This window comes from Rhipicephalus microplus, chromosome 2 (genome assembly GCF_043290135.1).
Source record: "Rhipicephalus microplus isolate Deutch F79 chromosome 2, USDA_Rmic, whole genome shotgun sequence".
NCBI classification, from domain to species: Eukaryota; Metazoa; Arthropoda; class Arachnida; order Ixodida; family Ixodidae; genus Rhipicephalus; species Rhipicephalus microplus.
In genome coordinates this window covers 295,459,077-295,486,692 of record NC_134701.1, presented here as the reverse complement: position 1 = coordinate 295,486,692, position 27,616 = coordinate 295,459,077, and the positions used below count along the sequence as shown (strand labels likewise).

The 27,616-nt window shown below is 44.6% G+C and overlaps 2 protein-coding genes across 2 annotated transcripts; one reads left to right on the top strand and one right to left on the bottom strand.

Annotated features, from left to right (window-relative positions):
• Positions 1–5,606: 5,606 nt before the first annotated feature.
• Positions 5,607–13,791, bottom strand: LOC142783499 (uncharacterized). Its single transcript, XM_075882296.1, has 6 exons — positions 13,664–13,791; positions 13,224–13,256; positions 12,164–12,250; positions 11,914–11,958; positions 11,761–11,802; positions 5,607–6,778 (listed from the first exon to the last, which is right to left on the bottom strand). Exons 1-6 carry the CDS (start codon positions 13,681–13,683, stop codon positions 6,541–6,543), a joined length of 465 nt encoding a protein of 154 aa, XP_075738411.1. The 5' UTR covers positions 13,684–13,791; the 3' UTR covers positions 5,607–6,540.
• Positions 13,792–26,113: 12,322 nt separating this feature from the next.
• LOC142795433 (uncharacterized) lies at positions 26,114–26,710 on the top strand. Its single transcript, XM_075886055.1, has 2 exons — positions 26,114–26,491; positions 26,537–26,710. The coding sequence occupies exons 1-2, from the start codon at positions 26,114–26,116 to the stop codon at positions 26,708–26,710; spliced, it is 552 nt and encodes a 183-aa protein (XP_075742170.1).
• The last annotated feature ends 906 nt before the right edge of the window (positions 26,711–27,616 follow it).

The following is a 27,616-nucleotide window of genomic DNA, read 5'->3' as shown; positions in this document are numbered from 1 at the left end:
TGGTGACAAAGATTGATAGCTGGAGACCATGCTTTTTTCTGACTGACTCGTACGTGTACACAACTTTCCTTTTTTTTTTTTTTTTTTCCACATGCACATACAAAGTGTTTACGTTCGCCTACCACTTCATGACTGTTGAAGGGAAACGGACGAAGATTAAAGGTAAATAGCCGACCGACCCATTAACGAGAAACCTTTGCTTTACACACACCGCCCGCCGAACGACCAATTACGGGGAAACCCCTTTCTTTAGGCACGCCGTCCCGGACCCTCCCGGCACCGCGGCGACAATCTTGGGTGGCCCGACACACGCCAAGAACTGAACAGCACGTGATATGAACCGTAGGTGTATGGAGACGGACAGTTGGCTTCGTTCTCAGTGCTGCCAGTGGTTCTTCCTCTTTTTTACTTTCTTTCTTTTCTTTCTTTTGTCGTCTTTTTTCTCCCCCCCCTTTTTTTTCCTTCTTCCAGTTCCCTCTCACTCTCGCAAACGTGTTTCAAGGCGAGAGGGACGCGGCAGCAAGGAAGTTTGGAAGCTCATGTCAGTATAACTCATCCCCTGATGAAGGGAGGTCCCCTCCCGAAACTGTTGGGAAATAAATATATTTATCCTTGTTGACAACGCTCCCGTTGTGCCATATCCCATATATATATATATATATATATATATATATATATATATATATATATATATATATCTCTCTCTCTCTCTCTCTCTCTATATATATATATATATATATATATATATATATATATATATATATATATATATATATATATATATATATATATATATATATAGAGAGAGAGAGAGAGAGAGAGAGAGAGACAACACAAAACAGCCAGTGTATGTCCTGGCAATACAGTATAACCTCCCTAATACGTTCCCATTTCGTATGATTTCCCGGTGCCAACATTTGTGACGGGAAGCACAAAAAGAACTTGAAAGGTAACTGTTGCTTGATTACCATGGCATGCATGAAAAGATGGGCTAGTGCTAAAGGTTCCACCAGTTTATCAAGTGGTGTTTTATTCGGTTCTTTCGTACTGCTCTCAAACACAGTTCATCGTACACCAGTTCTTAATCAACGCCCCGCAGCGGTGGTCTAGTGGCTAAGGTACTCGGCTGCTGACCCGCAGGGCGCGGGTTCGAATCCTGGCTGCGGCGGCTGCATTTCCGATGGAGGCGGAAATGTCGTACGCCCGTGTGCTCAGATTTGGGTGCACGTTAAAGAACCCCAGGTGGTCTAAATTTCCGTAGCCCTCCACTACGGCGTCTGTCATAATCATATAGTGGTTTTGGGACATTAAACCCCAGATATCAATCAGTTCTTAATCAATGATGCCTTTTCTTTCATGTGGGGAGCAGAGGTGTCGCTGCCCTCGTCCAAATAATTTCAAGGGAGGGCAAAAGTCTACCCCATATGTATGCACGGCCATGCAGGTTTTTGACTATAATGGTAATCGAAGAGTTGCATTCTACGAGATATCTAATTTCTGCCACCTTTACTCCTTCAAAGTCTCGGACCAAAGAGACGCCAACCTGAAACACTTAGTCACTTCATTTTCATTGTTTTTTTTTCGTTCACTTCGAAACGCAATGTTTTTTAGCTTTCATCACAAATCTTTCATCACATCGGTGGAAACGAGCATACTTTCATGCCAGAAAAAAGGAATTATAATTTTAACTTGATGTTGAAAGTAGATAAAAAACTACTTCCAGCGTCACCCAACTGCGGATGTGGTCAATCTTGACAATCTATTAGTAGGACAAGAAATCCTCTTAGGTAGACCTATTTCACAAACACAATTAACTTGAAATTGTATTTTAGGCAGGTTTAGGCTGTGCTTGAGACCAATTTTTGCTTTTTTTTAAAGACTATAGTCTTTCTTGAGAACCTTAGGCGCAGAAATTTTGGTCTCTCTGTCTCTTTGTCTACTCTTTGTGGTATCGGGTACTTGAAACAGCCTACGTCATCCGCAGCGCCCACCAATGTTGCTCAAGGTTGAGCGTTCATGCTTGTGCAATCGTCAACTAAAAAGCAATTATTGTTCATGTCTGGGGCACCATAACAACACGTATATATTCTGTGTGTGTGTCTTTTACTAGAAAAGGCATACATAAGTAATTTTAAGGATCGCAGCGCTTATCACGCTGCGCTTACTATGCAACACTTGCACGGAATGGGAGTGTTTCCAACGCTTTGCTAAGACGAGATGGTCGTGGCACCTAGCGTCGCCTTGCGTTCTACACCTTATCACTTCTGAGACGGGCGTACACACCCATCTCAGAGGCATGCGCTTTGTTTTCCAAGAAAACTGCTAGACGGCGCTCATGTCTCATGTGTGACGTGACTTGATGCATTCGTTCGCCTCCGCTGCACGCTCAAGGCACTCTAATGCAGCGCCTCCAGAATACCACTCATCAATTTTTTTGTGCAGAACATCAAATAAATGTCTTGTTCACCCTCTCTAAACGCAAGACTATCGTCTTTCGGTGATATTTGCAGAAACATGCATATACGGGGCCAATTTTTTCTCATGCATTCAAATAGGCGCCCGGTGGTGCTGCCGGCAATGTGTTCACACTGGCACGGTGAATACGCGCGTTTTGTGAGGGCTCCCGATTGATTGAGCAGATAAGTGTTTTGCATGTTTTGACCATGCTTTTTTGTAATTAATAAGGCAGCAGTGTAAACCTTCATATTACTGACTACATTCTTTCACTTTTGGAGGGGTCAGTCACCTGGTACTTTGCTTTTTTGTTTCGTTTATTTATTTTTCTCCTGCCACGCCCTGGTGGGGGTGCATGTACACCGAACATGCAAACTTTTGTAGTTGAGCTTAGACTTTTTTTTTTGCTTAGGGCAAGGTTCGTCGTACGCTACGTTTTGTAATTATTGAGCGGGACAATTCAGCAGGACGATTGGTGTTGAAAAGACATATGGTTAAAATGACTGTAAAATGTTCAGGATGCGTAGTGGGTTTAAAAATAGAGGCTAATACGGACGCGAATGCAGAGGAGGCTGACGCCAAATGTTGGCAATATGAGGTCGAGGGAAAAAATGGGAAAAATGATGGTTGCCCAGAGTGAACTGCTGAGGAGAATCACCAAGCTGGGAACTGCATTGGCGACAGAGCGAGAAAAAAAAAACGAGGGCTGTGTGTAAAGAAAGGCTTAGGTCAGCCGAGGAGGCACTAGTGAAGGTAAAGAAAAGAGCGGCCGATGGCGAGAACGGTAGGGCACCGCACCCAGTACTGCGGAGAAAAAACGGAAGCCGGGTTCAGAAAAAAACAGGTTCATCTGGTTCAATCGTCACAAGACCTAGCTTCCGCGAAGTAGTTCTGGGGTTGGGAGGGAACAAAGCAGCCAGCATCACAAGCGACACTCTAAAGGCTGGTGCACACCGGCGACTAGCCGCGGTCGCGCGACCATTTGCGACTGGCGACCAAACTGCGAGCGACGTTCACACCGGCAAGGCTTCATGCGAGCGACCGGAAGTCGCAAACCCGGAGAGTCACGTACAGATCTCGTTATCAACGAGAACTTGGGCGACCGGCGACAATCAGCTGATCAGATACAAAGCCCGCTGAGCGCGATGCGTTTGCTTTTGACGGCTGTGTTTGCGTAGCGTTTTCCCGGCAGCATCATAGACTTCGAGTCGAGTGATGAAGAAGAGGTTGTGGCGGTGCTGATGTGCTCAGCCAACGTGTCAGCGCTGGCAGCACGAAAACGTTCAAAGCAAGCAAGGCGGTGGTGGGTGAGACCGTCCCTTCGCTCGCGAGAAGTGGCTGGCCACACAGGGCGTCTGCTTCCCGACTTGCGCTCGCACGACGAGGAGTATTTCTGAGAGTAAGTTTATGGTTGTTTTACGTGCTTATAAGATAGTGCATAACATGTTATCTCATTCTTTTTTTGGTGGTTAGCTTCATGCGGATGCCGCCACGAACGTTCGATACTTTGCTCGAACTGCTGCGCCCCGCAATATCCAAGCAGGACACAAACCACCGGCCTACAATTTCGGCGCACGACTGCCTGGCCATGACCATTAGGTAAGAGCGTGTGGTTTGAAGATTAATATGCTGTGGCTTGTGGCTGCGCTTCGCTTGTAAGGAAGTTTCGCTTGGGCGGATAGAACGAATTGCATTTATGACGTATGCGGGCTCGATGGTGCAGTCGTTACTGCGGTCGGAAGTTTAGGCGTAAATGACGGGTTTGATTACGGCCGCATCGATCGCCTTTAGGTGGACGCGAAATGCACTTAAGTTGGCGCGTTTGTTGCGCACGTACGTTAAGAATCTCAGGTGGTGAATATTTCAAAACCATCTGTTGTGGCTTATTGCGTAATTAGTACGTGGTTTCCACTTGTGAAATCACAGAAAATGGGATTCTGCGCTACACAATGACATTACATTGTGGACGTGTCAGTTCCCGTTTTCTGTTATCCTGATGCACAGGTACTATATAGAGCGCAATTATGATCTTATAAAATAAGTGAAACACAATCCTCAGCTTTGCGAGTACAATTATGCACAAATTGTTAGGGCAAATTGATGTGCTGTTCAAGGAACTCAAAGAGTATTCATGCCAAAAATATTTTTCAGCATCGAGGAGGGAGGAGGTTCAACCAACCACCCTTTATGTATCTGCATGCACGACGGTGTGTGTTTGCACAAGTACACATGCGAAATTTCTCACAAACATGAGCAGCGTTTAACCCCTGCACCTTGCTACAATTTTACGTATGTTCTGTTAAATTGACAGTGACCCAATACACTGTGGACAGTAGCGCAGTGGCAAAACGTATTGTGGACGGTAGCACATTGTGTGAAAGGAATTTAAACAATAGACTTAAGTGATGTACGTTTTGCGAAATAGGTTCTTGAATTTACAGCTTTTCAGAAATCCATGCTAAGCAAATTGCTACAGGTACGTTTAGGTTGCCCTTCTTCAACCTGAGTGATATGAGCACGTACGCTCTTCCATGAAAAGGTTGATGCATGCTTATGATTCGCCAAAATGTGTACGCACAGAAATATTCACTGCATATACGACAGCTTGCAAAGTGCACAAGCAGTGCGACCGTTCGCGACCAGTCGCAAATGGTCGCGCGACCGCTCCTAGTCGCCGGTGTGCACCAGCCCTAATTAGGTTTAACTGTACAGCGCAATCGTTCTCTCAAAAGTGTACAATGGTTTTGCCCAAATGCGAGCAGTTGCTGACCTTAGCTGTCATGGAACTTGACATATCGAAATTTCTAAAGTTAGTCAGTAAATATGCATTCTATCAGAAGCTGTGATGATGCCGTAGAAAATAGACAGCAGAGGTAGCGCTCATTAATACATAAAAATGAGGAACACTTTGGCAATGTAGCGTCATGACTACGACACTGAAATGCAACTATGCGTGAGATTTTTAAGCTCAGCATGCTCCTTTTACAGTGTGTGTCTTCCATCATGGCTGTGCCGACAGAAATTTCACATGGCACTTATGTGTTTTAGGTATGCCAAGGAAGTGCGAGATGAATTGGCGCACTACTTCGTCACAGACGGTCAGGTGCCTTGGCAGGACAAAGTGGTGAACAGCACTTGAGGCGTACAAGGTGAAGGTGGGTTGTAAATGCATTTTATTGCTTACAGAACTTATGTACATAGCATCTTCTTAAGCTAAACAAACAAGAGAAAAATCACCCGTGACACAACAGATACATTACAGGAAAAATTGTCATGTCCAAATATAACCATGAAAACACAAAAATAAATAATTCATGTTAAAATATTTGAGTTATTGCACGGTTATCACTACACTTATCACAGAAATAAGTTGCCCTAAAGGGGTCATGACACCCAATTTTCAACCATAATGTGTGTTGTATGAGCTGATTCTTGTATGTTCACATACAAGCTGGCAAAATTCGAGCGATTTGGTCAAGCTGCTAATTTTTAATCGCATATTTCTATAAACGAGCTAGTCGCCTGACAGTTGGGCAATACTGACGCACTCACTATCCATGACATCACGAACCGCTTGCTCGACAAGCTGCTGCACAGTGTGCATTCTGGCAGACGGTCATGTTCCGTCGTCAACTGCGCTTGCATTCAAATTTTTTCGCATTGTTGAACTCTCCACTAAAGCTAAATGACTTCCAGGGGTCGAAACATGGCTACTGTGTCAGCAATGTAGCGCTGGTACTTGCAGCAAATAATTTCAGATGTCAAAATGGGTCCTGTGAATGTGCAATGCGTATACCATTTGCCATTGCTCCTTCGGCTTGTGACGTCTCGCATGCCATGACAAAATGGCGGTCACTTGTGGTAGGTTGAGTTTTAGGAGCCGAGCACTTCTACGGCATATTTTTGATTAAAATGATCTCTTAAGGCCCCTTTTCACACGTGTACTAGCACATTTTACTCTGTAGTTTTGTTTTTTGCTGACAACCGTCAATTGTTGAGTGACCAGTCATGACCCCTTTAAGTTGAGACTAGAAAAGTGAACACAAGATAAAAAAAGATGGGTGTCATTGACATTATTCAAACACTTCAATTTGCTTCACTGGTCTGATGCAATTTTGCCTCTGCTTCATACAGCATAAGTTCTACTGCATGCATTACATCTTGTGCAATGTGCACTGGTAGCTCTCTGAGGCATGCATCGGTACGTAAAGCGAAGAAAGCAATGTTATCTTTTTTGATGACCCCCTTGTTCGCTCTGATGTTTTCAAGGTGCTCCATGCACGCTTGCGCCACAGCTTCATGGCTTGTGCCCTCTCCTGCATTGCTGCAAAGCAAGTGTGATCTGCGATTCATGCATATGAATGCTTTAAGGTTGCATTGTTACTTCGTGAAGCACCATTTAGCAAAAAAAAACTGTGAGAACGACAAGGTAGAAACAGAAGAAACAAGACAGAGCACTGACTTTCAACTGATGTTTGTGCTTTTCGGCACTAAGAAAGAAAAAAATATAGAGGAACTGAAGCAAATTAAATAGCACACTTAAAAGATAAATGTGTCAATAGGGCGTCTACCTCTCTGTGAGAAATAAATGGGCTTTTGATTTTTGAAACGAACACTCGTGTTTTGGGACAGAGTGCTGATGTTCTGATATTAACGCCTAAATATTACAATAGTTACATGGGTTCTGTCTGCCTTAGTATAAATGTGCCCACAATAAAAACATCAGTTTAAAGTAAGTTTAAAGTAAGGGGATCTGGCACCGGCATGGCTGTCAGTCACTCACGGCTCGTCTTTCTTCGGGTTGCGCAGATGCTGGCAATTTTCCTTGGTTCTGGAGCAACAACGTGTCCTATCTTCGATGACGGCACAAACCCGGATATCTGCCCGGCTTTTCAACTGTTGTCGGATTGCTCCTCACCGCTGGATGTGCTAGCGCTGTCGGCACCGTCCGGCTACCGTTACTTCGTCTGGCAACCCGGGACGCTACAGGACGGCGCAGGGCTACTTAAGTGACTACTGCAACCACCCACTTTGGGATCTGGCACCGGCATGGCTGTCAGTCACTCACGGCTCGCCTTTTTTCAGGTTGGTTATTCTTATTGCCTTGTTAACGGAAAGCCGTTTAAAAAATTGGTGCCAGATCCCAACTCGCTGTCGACTACGATTATTCAAAATGTTTTCCTGCTGGGTGCAAAATTTTTGTCATGCATGCGTGTCGCTCGAATGTTGCTGCTTCTATCTGGGGATGTAGAACAAAACCCGGGCCCTCTGACATCCCAACAAGAAAAAGAAATGTTTGATGTCATCATGACACTACCGTCAATGCAACAGCAACAGACTGAAATTCTTTCGGAAATTCGTTCCATTCGAGCCGACCAACAAGCACTCGAACAAAAGCTATCGCAACTGGCAGAAAAGGTCAAGCTCGTGGAAGATAACGTGTCCCCTTTACGGGATGACGTAACGCAACTACTCGCTCAAAATGAAGATCTTGCTGATACCTGCGCCAAATTACGGGACTCGTATGAAGACCTAGATGGCAGATCTAGAAGAAACAATTTGATAGTTTATGGCCTTCCAGATACTGTAAATGAAACGTGGGCTCAGTCAGAGGCTCAAGTGATTGCCTTTTGCTCCGAAAAACTGAACGTGGCAATCAGCACTGCTGCCATTGAAAGAGCTCACAGGCTAGGACGCTACACAGCGGTTAAGGCAAGGCCCATAATTCTGAGGTTTTTGTCATTTAAAGACAAAGAACGTGTGCTTGCTGTTGCCTCAAAGCTGAAAGGAACTGAGTTCGCGTTGAGTGAGGACTATTCCAGTAAAGTTCGACAGGAAAAGAGGAAACTGATTCAGTTCGCCAAAGACCGTAAAGCAGAATACAAGTTGCATTTTAATAAAATGAAAATAGGCAACCAAACCTTCGTATATAATGCTGAAACCGACACCGTGACCAGGGATACTCGATAGCCACTAACGAATGCAGCTTACCGTAAAAAGAAACCATCTGGCAAACACGATCTCGTATGTATTGTAGTAAATTGCAGAAGCCTCAAAAATAAAACTATAGAGTTCAGTTCCTTGATAGAATCAACAAATCCGCACGTAGTCATTGGTACAGAATCATGGCTCTACAACACAATTAGCGACAGCGAAATGTTTCCCTCTGGCTATACCGTATATAGGAAAGACCGTAATTGCTATGGTGGTGGTGTATTTGTTCTCATTCAAGATAGCATAGCTAGTAATTCTATAAGCATTGAAGCCGACTCATGCGAAACTGTCTGGTGTAAAATTTTGCTACAAAACGGTTCTTCCGTTGCCATTGGCTCATTTTATAGGCCGCCCAGTATAAGAACTGCCCATCCTCTCTTTCAGTTGAGCAACGTTTTATTAAGTTTGCGAACAACGCACGTAATTCTCGGAGGCGATTTTAACTTCCCGGATGTAGAATGGAAGTCCTTTAAACCCGTGTTAAACACAATGTCTTTCCTGTATACTACCTTTAGGGAGATGATTAATGCCCACTCATTATTTCAATTTGTCGAACGCCAACAAGAATTGGTGGTGACAGTGCAAACATTCTTGATTTATTTTTGTGCAGTGAACCGGATCTTGTATCCTCTGTTGTCACAGTCCCAGGTATCAGCGACCATGAAGTTGTTGTCACTAAAATGTCTTGTAGTGCTAAAAACCGCCGCGCTCAGGCACCCCGCAAAGTGTTCTCATATGAAAAAGGTGACTACCCATCACTGTCGCGTGAACTGGATGCATTTTTCCTGAGTTCCAATCGCATAGTTCATCGTTAGACATGAATGCGCAGTGGAATTTCTTCAAAACAAAGATAATGTCCTTGACTCAAGCTTTCATTTCCTCGTGTATCATTTCGGCCAAGCGACGCAATGATAAACCATGGCTCAGTAAGGAACTCCGATCAAAGATAAATAGAAAGAATCGATTGTATCGAAAGTATTGCCAAGTGCCTGATCCTGCGTTGCTTTCAAAAATGAAAGAGATAGGCAAAATGGTGACAAAAGCTATGCGCAGAGCACAAGAAATGTACCTTTGTGATCTAGGCGAGAAACTTAAAACCAAACCCAAGGAAGTGTGGAAATACGTGAAAAATAAAAGTAATTCTAGACCCACTATTCCTGACATCATGGACGGGATAAATTACGAATCTAACATGGAAGCCAAAGCTCAGGGTTTCAATACATACTTTCAGTCTGTGTTCTCGCATCCAGTTAACACATGTAGTCTATGCCAGAATGATGGCTCGCTCCCGCAAATGAACGACATAGAAATTTCCGAACGCGGTGTCATGCTCTTGTTGGAAAAAATAAATGTTCACTCTGCTCCTGGTCCTGACTGTATATCCAACTTCGTCTTGAAAAACTGCGCAGTGTCTATCGCCCCTTTTTTAACTCTCATGTACAAAACGTCGCTTGAACAATGCGTTTTACCGGCTGATTGGAAAAATGCCAACGTAACCCCAGTATATAAAAGCGGAGATAAAACAAAAAAGTGTAACTACAGGCCCATTTCTCTGACAAGCGTGTGCTGCAAGACACTCGAACATATCATTTACACAAACCTAATGAATCATCTTCAAAGTAATAACTTCTTTTCCCCATTTCAACACGGTTTCAGGGCGGGTTTCTCGTGCGATACACAACTGGTCGAGTTCACGCACGACATTGCAGCTTCTATTAACTCAGGCCTTCAGGTTGACTGTATATTTCTGGATTTCCAGAAGGCATTCGATTCCGTGTCACATGTGTTGTTGATGCAAAAGCTTCATTGTCTAGGCATACCTAATGTCCTTCTCATGTGGATTGAGGCGTACCTTTCAGAAAGACAGCAGTGCGTGATTCTTGACGGTGTGTGCTCATCAAGCGTCGGTGTATTGTCAGGAGTGCCGCAAGGGTCAATTTTGGGGCCCCTGCTTTTTCTTATTTTTATAAATGATATCTCCGACAATCTCTCTAGCCGTGTTCGATTGTATGCTGACGATTGCTGCATTTACAGTAACATTACCTCTGAAGCGGACACCGTTCAATTGCAGAATGACTTGAACTCCATAGTTTCTTGGTGTGATTCATGGAGAATGACACTAAATCTGTCGAAGTGTAAATTGGTGAGGTTTACGAACAAAAAACAGCCTCGGATTTCAAATTACGTCATGGCCAGGGCTACCTTGCCGGTTGAAACAGAATATAAATATCTAGGGGTCATTTTTTCTGCCAACCTATCTTGGAACGCTCATATTAATTACTTAACATTAAAGGCTAGTCGAGTGCTAAATTTTTTGAGGCGCAATTTCAGACAGGCACCAACTAAGTTGAAAGAAACACTATACATATCCAATGTGCGTCCCATATTAGAATATGCCTGCAGTGCCTGGGACCCCTCAACAAAATCAAATATAGAAGCCCTGGAGCGTGTACAGGCACGCGCAGCACGCTTTGTGGCAAGCAGTTATAACTTTACCATAAGATCAGCTGACATTCGTTCAGGATTGCAATGGCCTCTGTTAGCTGACCGGCGAAAATACCTACGACTGTCCCTATTTTACAGCATATTCATGAACAAAACAGGCATCGACAAGGATCAGTATATAAGGCCACCTACCTATGTGTCACCCCGTACTGACCATTCTTTAAAACTGCGTGAATACACTTCCATTATCAACGCATTCAAATACGCCTTTTTTCCAAGAAACACGCATGAGTGGAACGGCTTGCCAGAGGAAATTGTCTCTGCGCCTCCCTTATCTTTTGTTAAAAATTTGCACAATTTTTTGTTGAACTAATCATTACTGTACATTTCTGATGCATTCCGTACTAATTATTTTCTTTTGTTTTTATTGCCCTGTGTTACCAATAGCACTCTTCTCTTTCAACGTTTTGCTTTGTATTTGCAATTTGATGTCTTATTTATGACAGTGTTGTTTCACTTTGTTGTTTCACTTTGTTATGACTATGTTCTTTCAAACGATACAGCCTTTTATCCGCAACCATCTTTTTCGGTATATCGACTGTACTGTATTCTTTTGCTTGTTCTCCCCCCTACAATAATGCCCGTAAGGGCGATGTAGGTACATGTATAAATAAATATAAATAAGAAGTGCTCTATCCTGTTTCTTCTGTTTCTACCTTGTCGTTCTCACACTCTTTTTTGTTACTATGTCTGTGTACCAACTTGACCGAGCGTTAACCTTATAAAGTTTTGTATTTTATAGCATGCGCAGGATTGTTAGAAAAAAATCTGCAAGTTTATCCTCTAAGAGTTAGCGGTATATCTCACCTAGCGCCCTCGCAGGTCCGTTGTCGTCTTGACGAGCGTGACCTGCAGTGAATTATACATATTGCTTAAATGTACAGAAAGAGATCCTTTTCGAAAAGTTGTGATTGTGATCTCTTGCCAGGAGTACCTAAAATAATTTTTTCGTTTACACACCGTTTTGATGGTGGCTGCTCTCTTGAGGTGGTTGCTGAATCATCACTGTAGAAGGAGGCAGTATTATTATACAACTTATAAAGTGTTACAATTGCATGCAGCAGAATCTGGTGTGAAAACATTAGGCACATTTTACAAATGTGCTAGAACATGAAGAAGGTTACAAAACATGTTTTTAAGATTTAATAGATTGGCTATCTATGCATGCCCTTCATTTGTCATTACTTAGGTGGATTCATAAAGGTTTTACTCATTGCTGCAGGTGTCGACACCAGTCTCCTCAGCCGTATCAGGGGTACGTTCCGGTTCCGCTGCATGGCTTGGCCGAGGTGGTGATCTGCAGTGATGAAAACTTCTCTCTATGTATTTGATGATGCCACTAGTACATAAACAGTTTTAGGCATTCTTCGGGAGTTAAAATGCTATTATGATTTCACTCAACACGAGGTTTATTTTACACTTGCATTACCTCTTGATTGAGCACTGCTGTATGGAAGGTGTGCATACAGAAGTTTAATGTGCCTATTATGTTAATAAAATGCTATGTAGGCTGTGCATCTAAATGAGAACAAGAGATATTGTCACGAAGATGAAGTAAAGGTAGAGGAAGAACTCAAGCAGCTGATAAGCACGCGAGGGTGTTAATCAGCCATTGTGAATCTTGCCTGTGGGTTTTCCCCTGTAAACGCATTTTGTACAAAAGTCTCTAACCCCGCAACAATATCTCACTGGCTATGTGAATGAAATTTATACAGTCAATACTAAATGGCTGTGCAAACGATGTGTCTGATGAAACTGTGCCTGCTGTCATTATGTTTCTTGAACACATGCTGCATACGACTTTTGCAGCATCATTTTACTGCTAGGAATGAGTGAATGCTTCACATTATTCAGCTCACTTGTATTGCAATCAGCGCTGGGCACTTGTTCATAACGAATTGACATGAATGTGTTGCCAGTGTATGCAGATAATGCATTAGTTTGCTTAATTGCGGCCTGTCGCTGATGAATACTTTGCTTTTTCAAAAATATTTGACGTTTACAATAACCACATTCACACAGAAAAAATGCCTGTGCCCTCATGTATTCCTGAGTGCTTTTCAGTGTTGAGTGCTGAATGTATTTAAAAAAATGCAGTGGCTTGGGCAAACTAACGACCTGAACACCGCCTTTCAAGTGCGCTTGTATTTTTCATAGTTTTGCAAAGTACAATCACCTAGTAATAAAAAATAATGTTTCTAGGTTCAAGTCCATGCGTGTACAGCTTCAAGTGCATGCACATGGTACCGAAAATTTTTGTGCATGCTCACCTCTCGTTAGCCTCTTCTGCTGTGATGTGGCTACTGCAAGAGAACATGCAATATGTGATTCTGTCAGTGCTATTGTTTGCATCTTTAAAGCATTTTCACGGTTTTGCTACAATATAAGTACTTATGCTGCATTCTTGTAATGAATATGTGCAATGCTTGTCTATGAACAGCCTCATGACACATGCAATAAGCGATCTCTTTAGATTTTTAGATTTTGTACTAAGCCTTCCTTCTTTTGGTAAATGAGAGCCGAGAATGACACAGAAAGTACACTCAATTCTCTCATTCTTACTGTTCTGTCTTCAATATTCTGTTTTGTGAAGCTGTCCATGTGTTACTTGTACGGTATGCTATATTTTTTGCATTGTGCTAATGCATTGTGCTATGCTAACCAAAACATTTCATTTTCTGTTCAATGGAGGGTAAGCATTATTCATTACCTTTGGTCAATGACACTCATGTTGCACAGTACCCTGAAAGAATGATGCACAGAGTTATTCTTCGTAGCTGTAGCCACAATTACTCGACATCAAAACAGCCCATTGCCACCATGTTCTTGATCACATGCACGCCAACTGTGAATTACCTCTTGGGACTTCTATGTTTATGTGCAGTGTACTTATGTGTATTGATATGTGTGTATTTATGTGTATGTATAACAGTCATGTGAATTAAATCAACTTTTTTTTGTTTAGTACTCAATAGACAGCTAATATTGAACTTAAGCCACAGGCTCAGATTCTCCTTCCATTAATTCAAGCATGGCCTCAAAATGGGGCCATTTTATTGTTGGAATGTCGGCTGCTCCGGCTCCACTTCTTTGTCTTTCACGTATGTCTTGTTGTTTGCTTTTGAAGATATCACGCAGGTTCTTAAATCGTTTCTCAACAAGGACACCTGAAAACAAAACCCTTGCTGTAAGAATGTATTGTGCATACTGTATTGCTGATAAATTTTCTACTTTATTTCAGCACAATTGTGAGCGGTCTTTATTTTCTTTGCCCAGATCATTTTGGCTGCAGCACCCTAGAAATCTGAATATTGGGCATCAAAATGAATCGCATGCCATCTAAACTTAAGTATTGGTAGGGGCTTAAACATTGCAAAATCTCTGCCCATGATTGAGGGAACCTGCAGCCGAGGGATCCAGAAATGCCGCCAACCTAGTGTTTTCAACCGTCCACCTACATGTGCACGATATCACAGCTGACGCAATGATTAGTTGCGCAAAGAGTTATGTACACTGTTTCTTGAAGGTAAGCATGTCTGCCAAGCTATTGTAACAAATAGGCTGTTTATACTGTCGGCAATTGAAGTTCACTTGCAAAAAGTCTACTTCATGAACCAGCACATGATGTCTTTATCACCTTCAGAGTGAAACTTTCTAAGCATTACTGCATTTTGCAAAACTCCACAGGTGAGTATATACCATTGGTATAGGACAAGCGAAACTGTCGTGTACAGCGGGAGCGATTGTTGTCAAACAAAAGCAAACATGTTAAATAACTTGAAAAGAAGGATGAAACTAACTAGAGCAAGATGACAATTTTTGAGAGAAAGAAATGCAACAAACATAGTATATGACTCAAAGTGTAACATAGAGAGAGCGAGAGGAAGGAAAATATAAGAAAATAAAGGGACCAAAACATGAAAACATACCAACACATAGAAGCAGATATGAAAAATTGACTTTAATATATAGGAACAAACAAAACAAAAACGAGGCACAGTTGGAAGCGGAGAGATATAACCTCTGGGAATAAAGGAATAATCGAAATATAAAAGCACCAATAGACAAAAACACAGGAGAGCAAAGCAACAGTTGTGAAGAAATAAGGATTAGATATGGGCCACATTACAGAGGAATAAATTCCCCCATCTGTGCTTTTCTTCAGTGTTCGCCCAGCCACTAGAACACTACCATATCTTTTTTTTTTTTTACGATTGCATGTCATTTGGCATCAACAGCATGCCTGACTCCCAAATCCGGACATTTGAGAGTGCTGCTAAACATGTTTTGTATGTCTTAATTACACGCTCCTCTATGGAGTGCACAAAATGCGCTCAAAGCAGAAGCTACTTTGCATTCTTTTTTAAAACAGCACAACTGCAATGCATAGGCAGAATTAAAGCGTAACGCCCCCCCCTTCCCTCACCGCGTACTAGATATTATGCATTGCAAATGCCGCACGTTCACAAAAGCACACATTCCCTTGGCCAGAAGATGACGTACAAACACAGCAAGGAGCATGCGCTAGGTGAGTTGGCAACTGCGAGCAGTATTTCGAACGTCTGAGCTTTATTATCAGCTATACAATGTTCTGTCATGTCGATATCGATGTTAAACTCGGAAAGTCACGAGAACAAACGTGCACACAACTGCGCTCGCATACATCACAGTCAATACATCTCATGCAAACTAAAACCTTTCAGTACAAATACCAATATTTTTATTGTTCATTCATTGGCAATGCCAGCCATGCACTACACACCTGTTCTTGCTTATATAGCTACCCAAACAAAAAATCTCGGTACTTGACATGCCGAACATGCTTCCGATCTCTGCCCAAGCCCGGTCCTTTGTCCGATCTTTAAAAGAAGGGTGCCGCTTGTCATACAGATATGGGTACATTTTAATCGCGTCGATGAGGAGCTCGGCCGAGTACCCGAAGCTGGCCGTGGTGGCATTCGCCTGATGCGAGGAAAAATCCATGGAGGAACGTACGTGTCGTTCGTACCTCACGGCAGTGGGCAAGCGCAACGAGAAAAAAAAACATACGAGGTGGCCGGATGTAAACAAAGGCTGACGTCACTTCTGGTTTTCGCTGATTGGTTAAACTGTTTTGCGACTGCAGTCGCGTGACCAAAAAATCGGTCAGGAAGCGACTGGCCAAAACAGTCGCTTTGCGACCGTTCGCGACTGCTTGCGACCAGTCGCAAATGGTCGCGCGACCGCGGCTAGTCGCCGGTGGGCACCAGCCTTAACGGAAAAGTCGCCACACGTGATAATCGCCGGGGGTTTGAATTTAAATGCTATGCAGAAGCAATGAAAGAGAAGGTAAGATCGGACAAGAAGGTTTCAGTAGGGACGTCTTGAGGACATAAGCTTGAAGCTGTGATGAGGCAAGTGAGCTCGAAACTCGCAACTAAAGCTGATAGATGAAACTTATGAACAATTACGGCCGCTCTAAACGATGTCTTGAATAAGAAATCGGCAGGACTAGTGAGCATATTGGCGAAAGGGGTTGATGACATGCGCGCCATTACCCCTCAGGTACAGGTAGTGGTATGCACGATACCGGAGGTACTGGTGCGTCGTGGCAACCTGCAAAGAACGGTTGTCGATGCAAACAAGGAGATATGGCAAAGGAGTCGAAATAAAGGCTTTGGAGTAGTCGAAATAAACAGAGAGGTGCATAGATGGGGTGGGTTTCAACGAGACAGAATTCACTTCGATAGGAGGCTAGGTCATGAGGTGGGTTGGGGACTTGCAGGACATGCAACAGCTTTTTTGGGATCCCTCGGGCCCTTAGTGGTCCAGGTCAGCTATTAATGAGGAAAAGAAGCAGGGAAACCTTTTAACAGGTGGTATAGACAGATACGATTCCAAAGGGGCACCAACATCTACGACACATAGAGTCCGGGGCAGAAATCGACGCAGCCACGAGGGCTGAGCCAATTCAGACGTAGGCTATATTAACATGCTGGGCGGCAGGAATAGGCTGAAGTGGGAAGAGATAGAAGAACAGCCAAGGGAGGAGAGGCCGATGGTATATGGTTTTGTAGAAACACATCTTAGGGACGTGGAACAACCACCTAACAATGCGGACTATGCATGGGAATAATGTAATAAAACAGAAGGCAGCAGAAAGGGGAGTGGTATTGGAGCGCTTATTCATAAAAGTACAGACTGGCTAAGAATCATGCAGGAGTGCAGGCACATTTATGGCTAAAAGGGAAAATGGCAAGGCAGATGACACTTCTGGGTTTTGTATACTTGTGGACAGGGGCAAAAGCCAGAGAGGAAAACTAAGAAATGATGCATTGCATAGGAAGTGACATTGACGAACTAGGAGAAGAGTGCGAGGTAATTACACTTGGAGATATGAATGCGCGCGTAGAAGATATGGATGGGTATACTGGCCCAACAGGCACAATTCTAGTGGATATGCGTGAAAGGCATGATTTATTCATTTGCAACAGTACCAAGAGGTGCGAAGGGCATATATTATGGGAGGTGGGAAGGCTGCAGTCCTCGGTAGATTATACAATGATGTCAGATAGGATGTATGATCGGCTAAGGGTGATGAACACCAATGAATATGGGTCAAGAAGTTTGGCTAGTGATCACAAACGTATCAAGCTGAGTTTTAGAAGAGAAATGAATTCGGAAAGGTGGCATTACGAGTGAAAACATGGTAATATTTATTCAGAAAGGCAAATAGAAATATATAGCAACAAAAGAGATTGAGAAAATCACCGAGGATATTAAAACAGAGTGGACGTACTCAAATCTAACTGGATTGCTTGAGTTAGAGCTTGCTAAGCTACGAGTCAAATCAACCGAGAAAAAGAGACACAAACACAAGAGCTGGAGGGATGAGGAAGTTAATACAGCCATAGTAACACGTAACGAAGTTTCCAGGGAACACAGGTACGCTAAACAAAGGAGTGAATCGGAAGATGATGTCGAAAGAAAATGGGATAACTTTTTGAGCTGCAGAAGGGAAACGTCCAATCTGATCAGTGAAAAAGATTAGAAGAAAGAGGGCCCAATAGATGGCTGAAGTAAACAAAAAAATAGAAAGGCATCTACAAAGTTTTGGAATCATCTCGATTCTCTGAGTAATAAGACAAGCATGGAGTAAAACTCGACCTTCTACCCACTCCCTCTGTTCCCTTGAGCAGAGCTCTCCCAGCTGCGTAGCGGCTGTTGCTATAGAAGGGATTTGAGTGGAAGGTTGGTTGCTTGGTGTCCGTCTTGTCTTGTCGTAGCTGCTGCTCCTTGTAAAGAATGGAGACCAGCGCCTTTTGATACGTTGCAACAACTCGAATTTATGTACAGCAACTTGTGTACATATTTACAAGACTCTTCACCGTTGGAACCGTCGCATGTTGCCTCGGCAGAGCCGATAGTGCAGAGCACTCTTTGCTGGACCAGAACGACCATGAGGAAACGGGAGCCAGGTTTTAGCCCCTCGGTTGCCCCACCCGATTCTCCTCACAGCCAACCAAAACAATTCAGTCCGTTTATTGCACAGACTAAACACATTTGTTGCCGTCCTCTCCTCTCGCTCTCTTATTCAAGCACTCGACCTATCGGTCGGATAGGGACAGACAAAAGGACCGGCCTGCACACTACGTCCCGCGAAGTGTGCTAACGCACACAATGGTGGCGCTGTTTGGCTGCGAGCCCCCTGCCATTACTGTGAGATGAATACACTGTCCAGCGTGACAGCTGTCCCGCGGACTCTAATCCTGATGGATGGGTGCCAATACACCAGCTGTCCTCATGTCGCCCGCCGGCACTTCGCTGGCTGCGAGGTGCCTAGCTGGTTGTCAAAAGCGGCGACCGACCACGATCTTCTTACCATAACGGGCTTCCTTGCACCGGAATTATCGTCTCCCGAGAATCGGCTCTTTAGGAAGCGCGCCCTTTTGCGACAAAGAAGACTCACCCCCCTGGCCTGAAACGCCAGACCTTACACATGGAACACAGGTTTTTAACTACAGTTCAAGGGGTTTGGCTAGAAGGGAATGAGGCAATGGAATACTTTATAAGAGTAACGGTGACGGAAAAATTTTAACACCAAAGAAGTGCTGCGTGTGTCATACCGGGCGAGGGTGGAGCAATTAGCGCAGTGGCTCAACTAGGACGAGAGTGAGAAAGGGCAGAAAAGAGGGTTTCTAATAGCACATCAACAGGCCCTGACGGCATCCCAATCATGCTAATAAAGAAACTAGAACCAAACTTTAAGCGAGCATTAAGAGAGGTAGTGAGCAAAACAATAATCGGTGGTGAAGTCCCCAATGGATGGAAACTTAGCAGGATAAGCATGATCTATAAAGGAAAGGGGGACAAAGCCGATATATAAACAACTACCGTCCTATAACAGTCGCATCAGTAGTTTACAGGCTGGTGATACACATAGTAAAGGAAAGACTACAGATATTCTGAATGACGGGGTGCTGGGAGAACTACAAAATGGGTTCCGTAAACGAAGGAGGTTGGAGGACAATCTGTTTTAATTGATCAGTGTACTGAAATAGCGGAAGAAGAACGCAGGTCCCTGTGGCTGAAATTTCTAGAGATCAAGGGAGCTTACGATAGTGTGATTCAAGAAGAGTTGTGGGGAATACTGGACACACTACACGTGGAAGATGGAATAACTAATCTTCTAAAGGATATCTATAAAAGTAACAAGGTAGTTATCAAATGGAAAGAACAGGTATCTGAAACTACAGAGATACAACGCGGGCTTCGACGGGGATGTCTCTTGTCACTTTTGTTATTTATGCTGTATCTCCAGGGACTATGGAAGCCAAATTAGAGGGACGTCGACGCGGATTCAGCCTCTCTTTTGCCAAGCAAGGTAAACACATTGAACAGTCATTACCAGCATTGATGTATGCAGATGATATAGTATTAATAGCCGACATCAAGGAAGATCTGCAGGAATTGATAGACATCTGTGATAATGACGGAGATATGTTAAATTTGAAGTTCAGCTAGGAAAAATCGGCAATCATGATTTTTAAGATAACAAAGGCAGTGAGCAAAAGATACGGGAGGTCACGCTAGAGATAACAGATAAATAAAGATATCTGGGCGTATGAATAAGCAAATATGGGACCGAGTACTTAAGGCAACATGAAATATACGCCACGACTAAAGGTAACAGATATGCAGCAGTGATGAAAAATAGGGCACAGTGGAATTACATAATAGGTACGATGTTGTGATAGCAATATGGAAAGGAGTCATGGTTCCTGGTCTGACGTTTGGAAATGGGGTCTTGTGCATGAGATCAGAAGATCAAGCAAGATTAGAAATTAAGCAACGTGGAATAGGTAGACTTGCCTTAGGAGCTCACGGGACGGGAATACACCAAATCAGGGAGTACAAGGCGATATGGGATGGACATCATTTGAGGGCAGGGAAGCTAGCAGCAAGATAAAATTTGAGAAGCGATTGAGAGAAATTGGGGAAGGAGCGTTGGGCTAGGAAGGTTTTCAGCTACTTCTACATGAAGAATGTCGATACAAAATGGAGGAAGCGAACTAGAAAATTGACGAGTAAATACATAGAAAACAGCAGGTGGCCAAATCAAAAAAAAAACTATCGGTGAAGGAAACGGAAACCAAAATGTGAAGAATTGACATGATTAGGAAGTCTGCACTAGAGATCTGTCGAACATTTAACCAAGAAATTGCCAAGAAAAGGAGCTGTGATAATACTTGGGGTAGTTCTCTACTGTTTGAGGCCAGGACAGGAGTATTGCGAACCAAAACATATCGGGCCAAATAGATGGTGGTGGTAGTGGTTAGAAGATGAGAAAAGGCACCTAATTTCTGCAACCCGGTCGGGAGCACGGCGCAGTGCCTGCAAATACGAAGGGGTAGACGCGGTATGCAGTGCGTGTGGAGAGGAAGAAGAAACTGCCGAACACTTGATCATGTTCTGTAAAGGGCTTCACCCTAAAGTTTATGATGATGGTGCAGAGTTTTTCAAAGCACTGGGGTTTAGGGACAGGGAGGGCAAAATGGACTTTAGGTGGATAGAATTAACTAGAAGGAGGTTATCTGATTGGTGGCTAAAGTCAAGGCACGAGTGAAAATTAAGCCCTTCACTGCAAAGTACCAGTCCTCAACTTCACTATTTAAAGGAAAAAAAAGATATAATCTAGTTGTTGGTTCACTAAATATTACAGCTAGGTGGCGTTAGCTGCCGCCCAATCTAAAGAGTACAGCCACATGACTCTATCCATTCATCCATTCGTTTAGCGTTACTGTATATGCTACTTTTAGGTAGCCTATACAGTGCGCTATTTCACTTCAAGGTGCACGCATCGTCTGCTGCAGCGCAAGTGATCCGCATTGTCGCAGCTCTCACCAGCCGTGATAACCGAGATTCGCCATGGACACTTGCACGGTAAACTCAACTACTTCAAAAACAAAAATTTGTAAAACGTTTGTTCCATAATCACCACTAAAGTTCAGAAGCCTTTCTAACCGGGAAACTAATTATTATTTATTTACTTGTTTATTTAGCGACAGTCCCCGGAACGCTGTTTTTGGGTGGAATCGGCCAGGCCCAAGAAGCTTGGGTCGGGTGCTAGTTTGTAATACATTAGAAAAATAAACTGCGCGAAACACGAGATGCCAGATTAGAAGTACATAGGACGAAAAGTTCGTATGAGATCTTCCTTCTATTCTGGTTTTTGTAATCCGCTGCGCATCTTTCACGTTCTTTCCACTGTTCATCGGCCTGTAAATTGTCCCAGCCGAATGGCCACTGCGCTACAATGGAAACACTTTTTAGAAATACAGTTTGCTCCAGTTGGCAAGTTTTTTTTATAATGCTTAGTTATTAGCCATCTTTTTCGCGAGAGAATTCTCTCGTGATAGTGTTAAAAATTGTAGTTATGATAATTTCGCTGGGTTATTCCCGGGCACTCGTTACTTGAGTGATGTCATAAATGAAAGCATTAGCAAATGAGGAAGCTCAGCAAAGGTATTTTCAATTCCCTCATTTGAAACTGTGGAAAGTTTTCGCTCAAGAGCCAGCATCCTCTCATGTTTCTCCCTTTTTGCGGTAGCCCACGGGCAAACCTTTTCGAGAGGTTGCGAACGTTTTGTTTTAGGGTTTTCACCACCTTTGCAGGCTTTCTGGCTTGCAGTGGCCTCCGTAGGCACCTGCAGCTAAAGCTAGTGGGCCGCTTTGTAAACAGCGTACAGTTTTTTTTATGTGAACACGAGTGGTTGTGGACACAATCTCGAATTGCCATCTCGTTCAACAATAACAGTTTTTTTGTAGTAGCAACTCTTGGTACATGATTTTTGCAGTAGAAAACATCGCACGTCATCCCTGTCACGGCATCATCGAATAATTCTTGGCTCCAGGACGCGGAAGGCAACGAGACGTTCATTCCTTCATTGAGCGTGAACGTTTTAGCTGACGAGACGTCTGATCTGCCGGAGATGCGTGGTTGCTAGAATCACTCAACCGACTCCGTGACCATGACAGCCCTATTTCATTTTCTGGCATGAGCTTATCTCTAGCAGGTTTTTTTTGTGGCCTCCTTGTTCCTGTCGTCACATGTGCCTTTGCGATACGCTCTGGCAGAGCGGGAAAAGGGTGAGGGTCCTTGGCACTAGCGCCCATTTACTCGAGACAGAAGTATTTAATTTCCATTTATAATGTGCTTATGATATTTGACATTATCGTCCGCCTCAAAATGTCGCTCATCTATCTTGGACTTGTGAGTCAGCCACCTAACTATGCGGCACAGCATCTGTGCCCATTTTTAACGCGACACCGTTAGAGTTCGTTTCGCAGAAATTTTGGCGTCGGTGTCAGTTCGTTGGTTGTGAATGAAAAATAATCATCTTGGGCGTGACCAAAAATTGAGAAAAATGGGAATAAAATAAAAAGTAAAAATTCTGGGTCTGAGGAGCGGTCGAACTCGGGGAGTTTGCGGGGCAAGCGGGTTTCTACTACACAGCCACGCGTCTGTTTTCTACAACCATTTTATTCAGAATTAAAGAAATACATATTCATAAAAACCACATTGGGGGTCTACTAACACCACTTTGATGGTTTAAAAACGCTTCATTTTCACTAATTCATCAAACACCTCTATACAATCTGCAGGTTAATTCAACATTCGATATATCTTGCACACATACCACATTGTTGAGTTGCCAGTACGATATCTTGCTTGATTCTTTGATTGATTGAAATCTAATGTCTTCATTTTGTTAGCAATTACCTTTGTAAATAGCTTGTATACGACGGAGAGCAAGATGATCGGCCTGTAATTCTTAAAGTCCTTGTCATCTTTTTTTCTTTTGTATTAGGATGATGTTAGTGTAATATCGTGCGGCGGACGCGCCGCATGGGGAACACAGGGCACAGCGCTGAAGCGCCGGCCGACACGAGGTACGCAGCATCCGGTAGCCAAGCACGAACTTCCTTTATGTACACAAGCATGCTATTATATACATATTGTTACGATGGGGTGTAACAATATATACAATGCCCCCTAGGGGCCAGCCAACCGGTTCCAAAACCGGAACTGAAACCCCGATAACATCATCGCCCCCTTGAAATACAGAGCATTCGGGGTCTTACCACTTAACATGATTCAAAACTAACATAGAACGAAAATGTACAGCATGCACACTAAAACAAAAAGTAAACCACCCTGACGAATGTACGTACATGTAATGCAGAAAAATAAATTGCACATAATACACAGAAGAGTAAGAAAATGTACAATACAACAGCATGAAGAATTACACAGCAAACAGACGAAAATGCTAAAGTCATGCACACTTGAGAAGGAATAACATCACATCCTCATCTCCCCCTTAAATAGAAAGCATGAGGGGGGGTAACACGTAACACAAGCACACACTTCACATAGCACAACGAAGAATACGAATGTACAGCAAGCACACTATCAAATCAAGCAAGGCACATGAAAGCAAAGCACAGTGCGAAATATACCGCTTATCATTCCCTCCTCCGCGAGAGGATGTCCGCATAGTCACTGCGATGTTTAAATGTACGGCGCTGACACCTGTAGCGGTGCCATTTCAACGACGGGCATCTGAATTGTTGCCATCCACAGCTGTCTGGTGAAGCGAATGAATAGGCCCATTAGCTCTGTATCTAGGGTACTTTCAGCATATTCGGGGCCGGAATAGGCAGGCAACGACGCTCCGATAAAGCATGGCTCAGTGCCGCCGATGCAGAACCCGTGCCGAGAGCAGGAACGGACAGGGTTGGGGTCGACGCGACCAGCGAAAGAACCTCTTCAGCAAGTAGAATAGAGACTGACTCCCGAATCACGGCTTGAACGCTTGGCGGATGCGCCTCCGGTGGACACTGAATAGACAAAGTCTCCCGAAGATGATCACCAGTCTGAAGAAGTCCAGCAGGAGCAAGAGGAGCAGCATGTAGAACGGGAGCAGGCACTAGCGAAGTATGAACAGCTAATGCAGAAAGAGTATGGTCAGCAGCGGCAGACCGGATCGGAACAGTCACCCTCACAAAAGCACTCCCAGTCGTTGAACCATGGTACGCTCAACTGCCGGCAACACGGCAAGAGCAGGTGCGTTAGGAGCACGACCAGCTGGGACGCTGACAGATGCAGCACAAGCGAGCACACTCTCAGCATGGGCAGGAATTGTCACTATACGTGAAGTCGAAGTGTGAACTGGTACAATGGACAAGATTTCTGCAGCACTCGGAGGGGCTGACAGCTCAGCAGGGTTGGTAGCATAACGTAACAGCATGGGTCGAGGAGGACGAATGCCGCGGCATTGATGCTCGCGTCGCGTAATCGAGTCAGCCGGCAGAGCAGCCAGCTGGCATGCAACGCGCAGTCGACCCGCTCGTCTTCCCGGGCATGTTCCAACGCTGTCTGGACTGTGAAAGCGTCCCCCATCTGAACGAATGACCCAAGCAAGTCGGCGTCACGCAGGTCGTGCAAAATCTGGTCCTGTACCATTTTCTCTGCTGCGGTGTCGAAATTGCAGTTGTTGGCCAACCGCCGCAGCGCTATAATGAATTGGACGAGTGTCGTCCGGTTCTTGAACTCTCCACCAGAATCGGGCCCGTACACAGAAAGCGACTTCAGGCGGCGCGAAGTATGCATCCAGCCAAGGCCTCCTGGTACGCGTAAGGTCCCTGGTACGCGTCGCATGTTGCGCCATCTCCTGAAGCTTGGACACCGTTAAGCAGCGTCTGCTCATCAGCAGCCCTGTATGCTTGTAATCCCTTCACTCCAAGCGCGTTGAGCAGCAACGCCGTCTTCGCGTCTGGCGTAGCGTCCGGGGCCGCCTCGTCAACATACAGTTGCACGACGCGACGCCAAGTCTTCTACGAAATCGGAGGCACGCCAGGGCATTGAAGTAGCGGAGGTGGTGGAATTGTGGGGAACATGCTGCTGCCGAGTCAGACCGGATGCAGAAATAAATGTAGAGCCGCCCCACGTGTAAATGTCCGCAGACTCGTCGATCCGCCGAAATATCCTTAGGTAGCGTCATGAATGTAAGATGTAAGCAGCACAGCAGAACTCGGCGCGGCGGCCGATATCCTAGCTTAAAACCAAATCGTCTCTGGCATCATGTCGCCGCACCTCCATAAAACGTTTTTCAAGATGAGCAAGGACTTCACCTTACAGAAGGCGCTCGACGCAGCGAGAGAGGAGGAGTGCGTCGACCACGCGTTGCTACAGTTATCGGGAAAACAAGTCGATGCCGTGTCATAGTGTCCAGTTCAAGATGGTGGCTCAACTGGTCGAGCAATTCAAGATGCCAAGCCAAATGGCGGCCGTCTACCCCAAGCTTCGGTGCAAGATGGCGCCGGTGCGACATCTCCTGCGTGCACCTTCTCGCCCTCCGCTGCTTTGGACAACGCCTCTCCAGCTTCGCCGCCGGCTCGCGCGGGTGCCTGGCTCACGCAGCATTGGGCCAACTCCGCCGCTTGCCTTGTCAGGAACCGGGCGAGTTTGCAGTGCGGACGTCGTGGACACCTCGCGCGGGCCTGCTGCACTGCTACGGAGTCTACCAGTCATCAAGGCACATCGACGGTGACCAATACAGTTACTGTCCTGCAAGTGGACGAAACGGTCAGCACTATTGGACTTCTTCATCCTCCCATGCGGATCAATGGATCCACTTTCAAGAAGCTCATCGACACAGGGGCAGCTGTGTCATTGTTCAACGTCCAAGATTATAAGAGGAACTTTTCGCATATCAAGTTGCTATCTTCGCATCTCATTCTACAAAATTACTTGGAGCTAGTCATAAATAATCTTGGCTATTTCAAGGCAACAGTCTCGTACAACGGCAACTGCGCCACAATTCTCTTTTACATCACGGACAAAGGCACCTCGCTGCTGGAATTAGACGCCATCGGAGCCCTGAAAATAATCAGAGGAGGAGAGACCCTAACTTGTTCTCTCGTCGACTTCTCGGCAGTTCCGGCAAATGCGCCACAGGAGTATCACCACCTCTTTTCTTCGGACATCGGCACTGTATGGAATTACGTTCACCGTGTCAAGCGTTGACCTGGTGTGCAGCCAGAGGCGGCCAAACTGCGTCATCTTCCCTTCTTGCTGAGGCAACAAGTTGCCAGCGAGCTGCAACGACTAGAGTCGACTGCCATCAATGAGAGGGTGGATGCTTCAGAGTGGGTGTCTCCCTTGGTCGTCGTTCGCAAGAGGGACAATCCCATCCTCGTCGCCAAAATGTAGTATTATGCGGCGGACACGCCCCACGGAGAACACAGGGCACGGCGCTGAAGCGCCGGCCGACACGAGTTACACAGCAGCCGGTAGCCAAGCAGGAACTTCCTTTATGTACACAAGCATGCTATTATATACTAAGGTCCATAGATGAAAACTTGTTTCATCTAGGGACCTTATTGGATGGATGGATTGATGTGGCTGTACCCTTTAGATCGGGCGACGGCAAACGCCACTTAGCTGTAATACTTAGTGAACCACCAACTACATTTATCTTTTCTTTTCCTTTAGAAAGTGAAGTGGAGGAGTAGTACTTTGCCGTGGAGGGTTTAATTTTCACTCGTGCCTTGACTTTAGCCACCAATGAGATAACCTCCTTCTAGTTAATTCTGCCCGCTTAAAGTCTAATTTGCCCTCCCTGTCTCCAAACCCCAGTGCTTTGAAAAACTCTGCGACATCATCCCGAACTATAGGGTGAAGCCCTTTACAGAGCATTATCAAGTGCTCGGTAGTTTCCTCCTCCTCTCCGCATGCATTGCATACCGCGTCTACCCTTCGTATTTGGCCCGATATGTTTTGGTTCGCAATACTCCTGTCCTGGCCTCAAACAGTAGAGAACTACCCCGAGTATTCTCATAGATCCTTTATTTGGCAATTTCCTGCTTAAAAGTTCGATAGATCTCTAGCGCGGACTTCTTAGTCATGCCAATTCTCCATATGTCAGTCTCCGTTTCCTTCACCTTCTTAACTGATAGTTCTTTTTGGTTTGGCCCCCTCCTGTTTTTTAAGTATTTACCCGCCAATTTTCTGGTTTGCTTCCTCCATTGTGAGCGACATTCTTCATGTACAAGTAGCTGAAAACCTTCCCAGCCCAACGCTCCTCCTCCATTTCTCTCAATCACTTCACAAATTTTA

What these genes read in the sequence shown, in the direction of transcription:
- LOC142783499 (XM_075882296.1), bottom strand. Translation starts at nt 13,683, where the DNA reads ATGAGTGTCATTGACCAAAG. An exon ending in ATGAGTGTCATTGACCAAAG is followed by an intron (nt 13,257 to 13,663) that starts GTAATGAATAAT and finishes GTTCTCTTGCAG; the next exon opens with TAGCCACATCACAGCAGAAG. An exon ending in GAGCAGCCACCATCAAAACG is followed by an intron (nt 11,803 to 11,913) that starts GTGTGTAAACGA and finishes AATTCACTGCAG; the next exon opens with GTCACGCTCGTCAAGACGAC.
- LOC142795433 (XM_075886055.1), top strand. Translation starts at nt 26,114, where the DNA reads ATGCGGATCAATGGATCCACTTTCAAGAAGCTCATCGACACAGGGGCA. An exon ending in TTTCTTCGGACATCGGCACT is followed by an intron (nt 26,492 to 26,536) that starts GTATGGAATTAC and finishes CCTGGTGTGCAG; the next exon opens with CCAGAGGCGGCCAAACTGCG.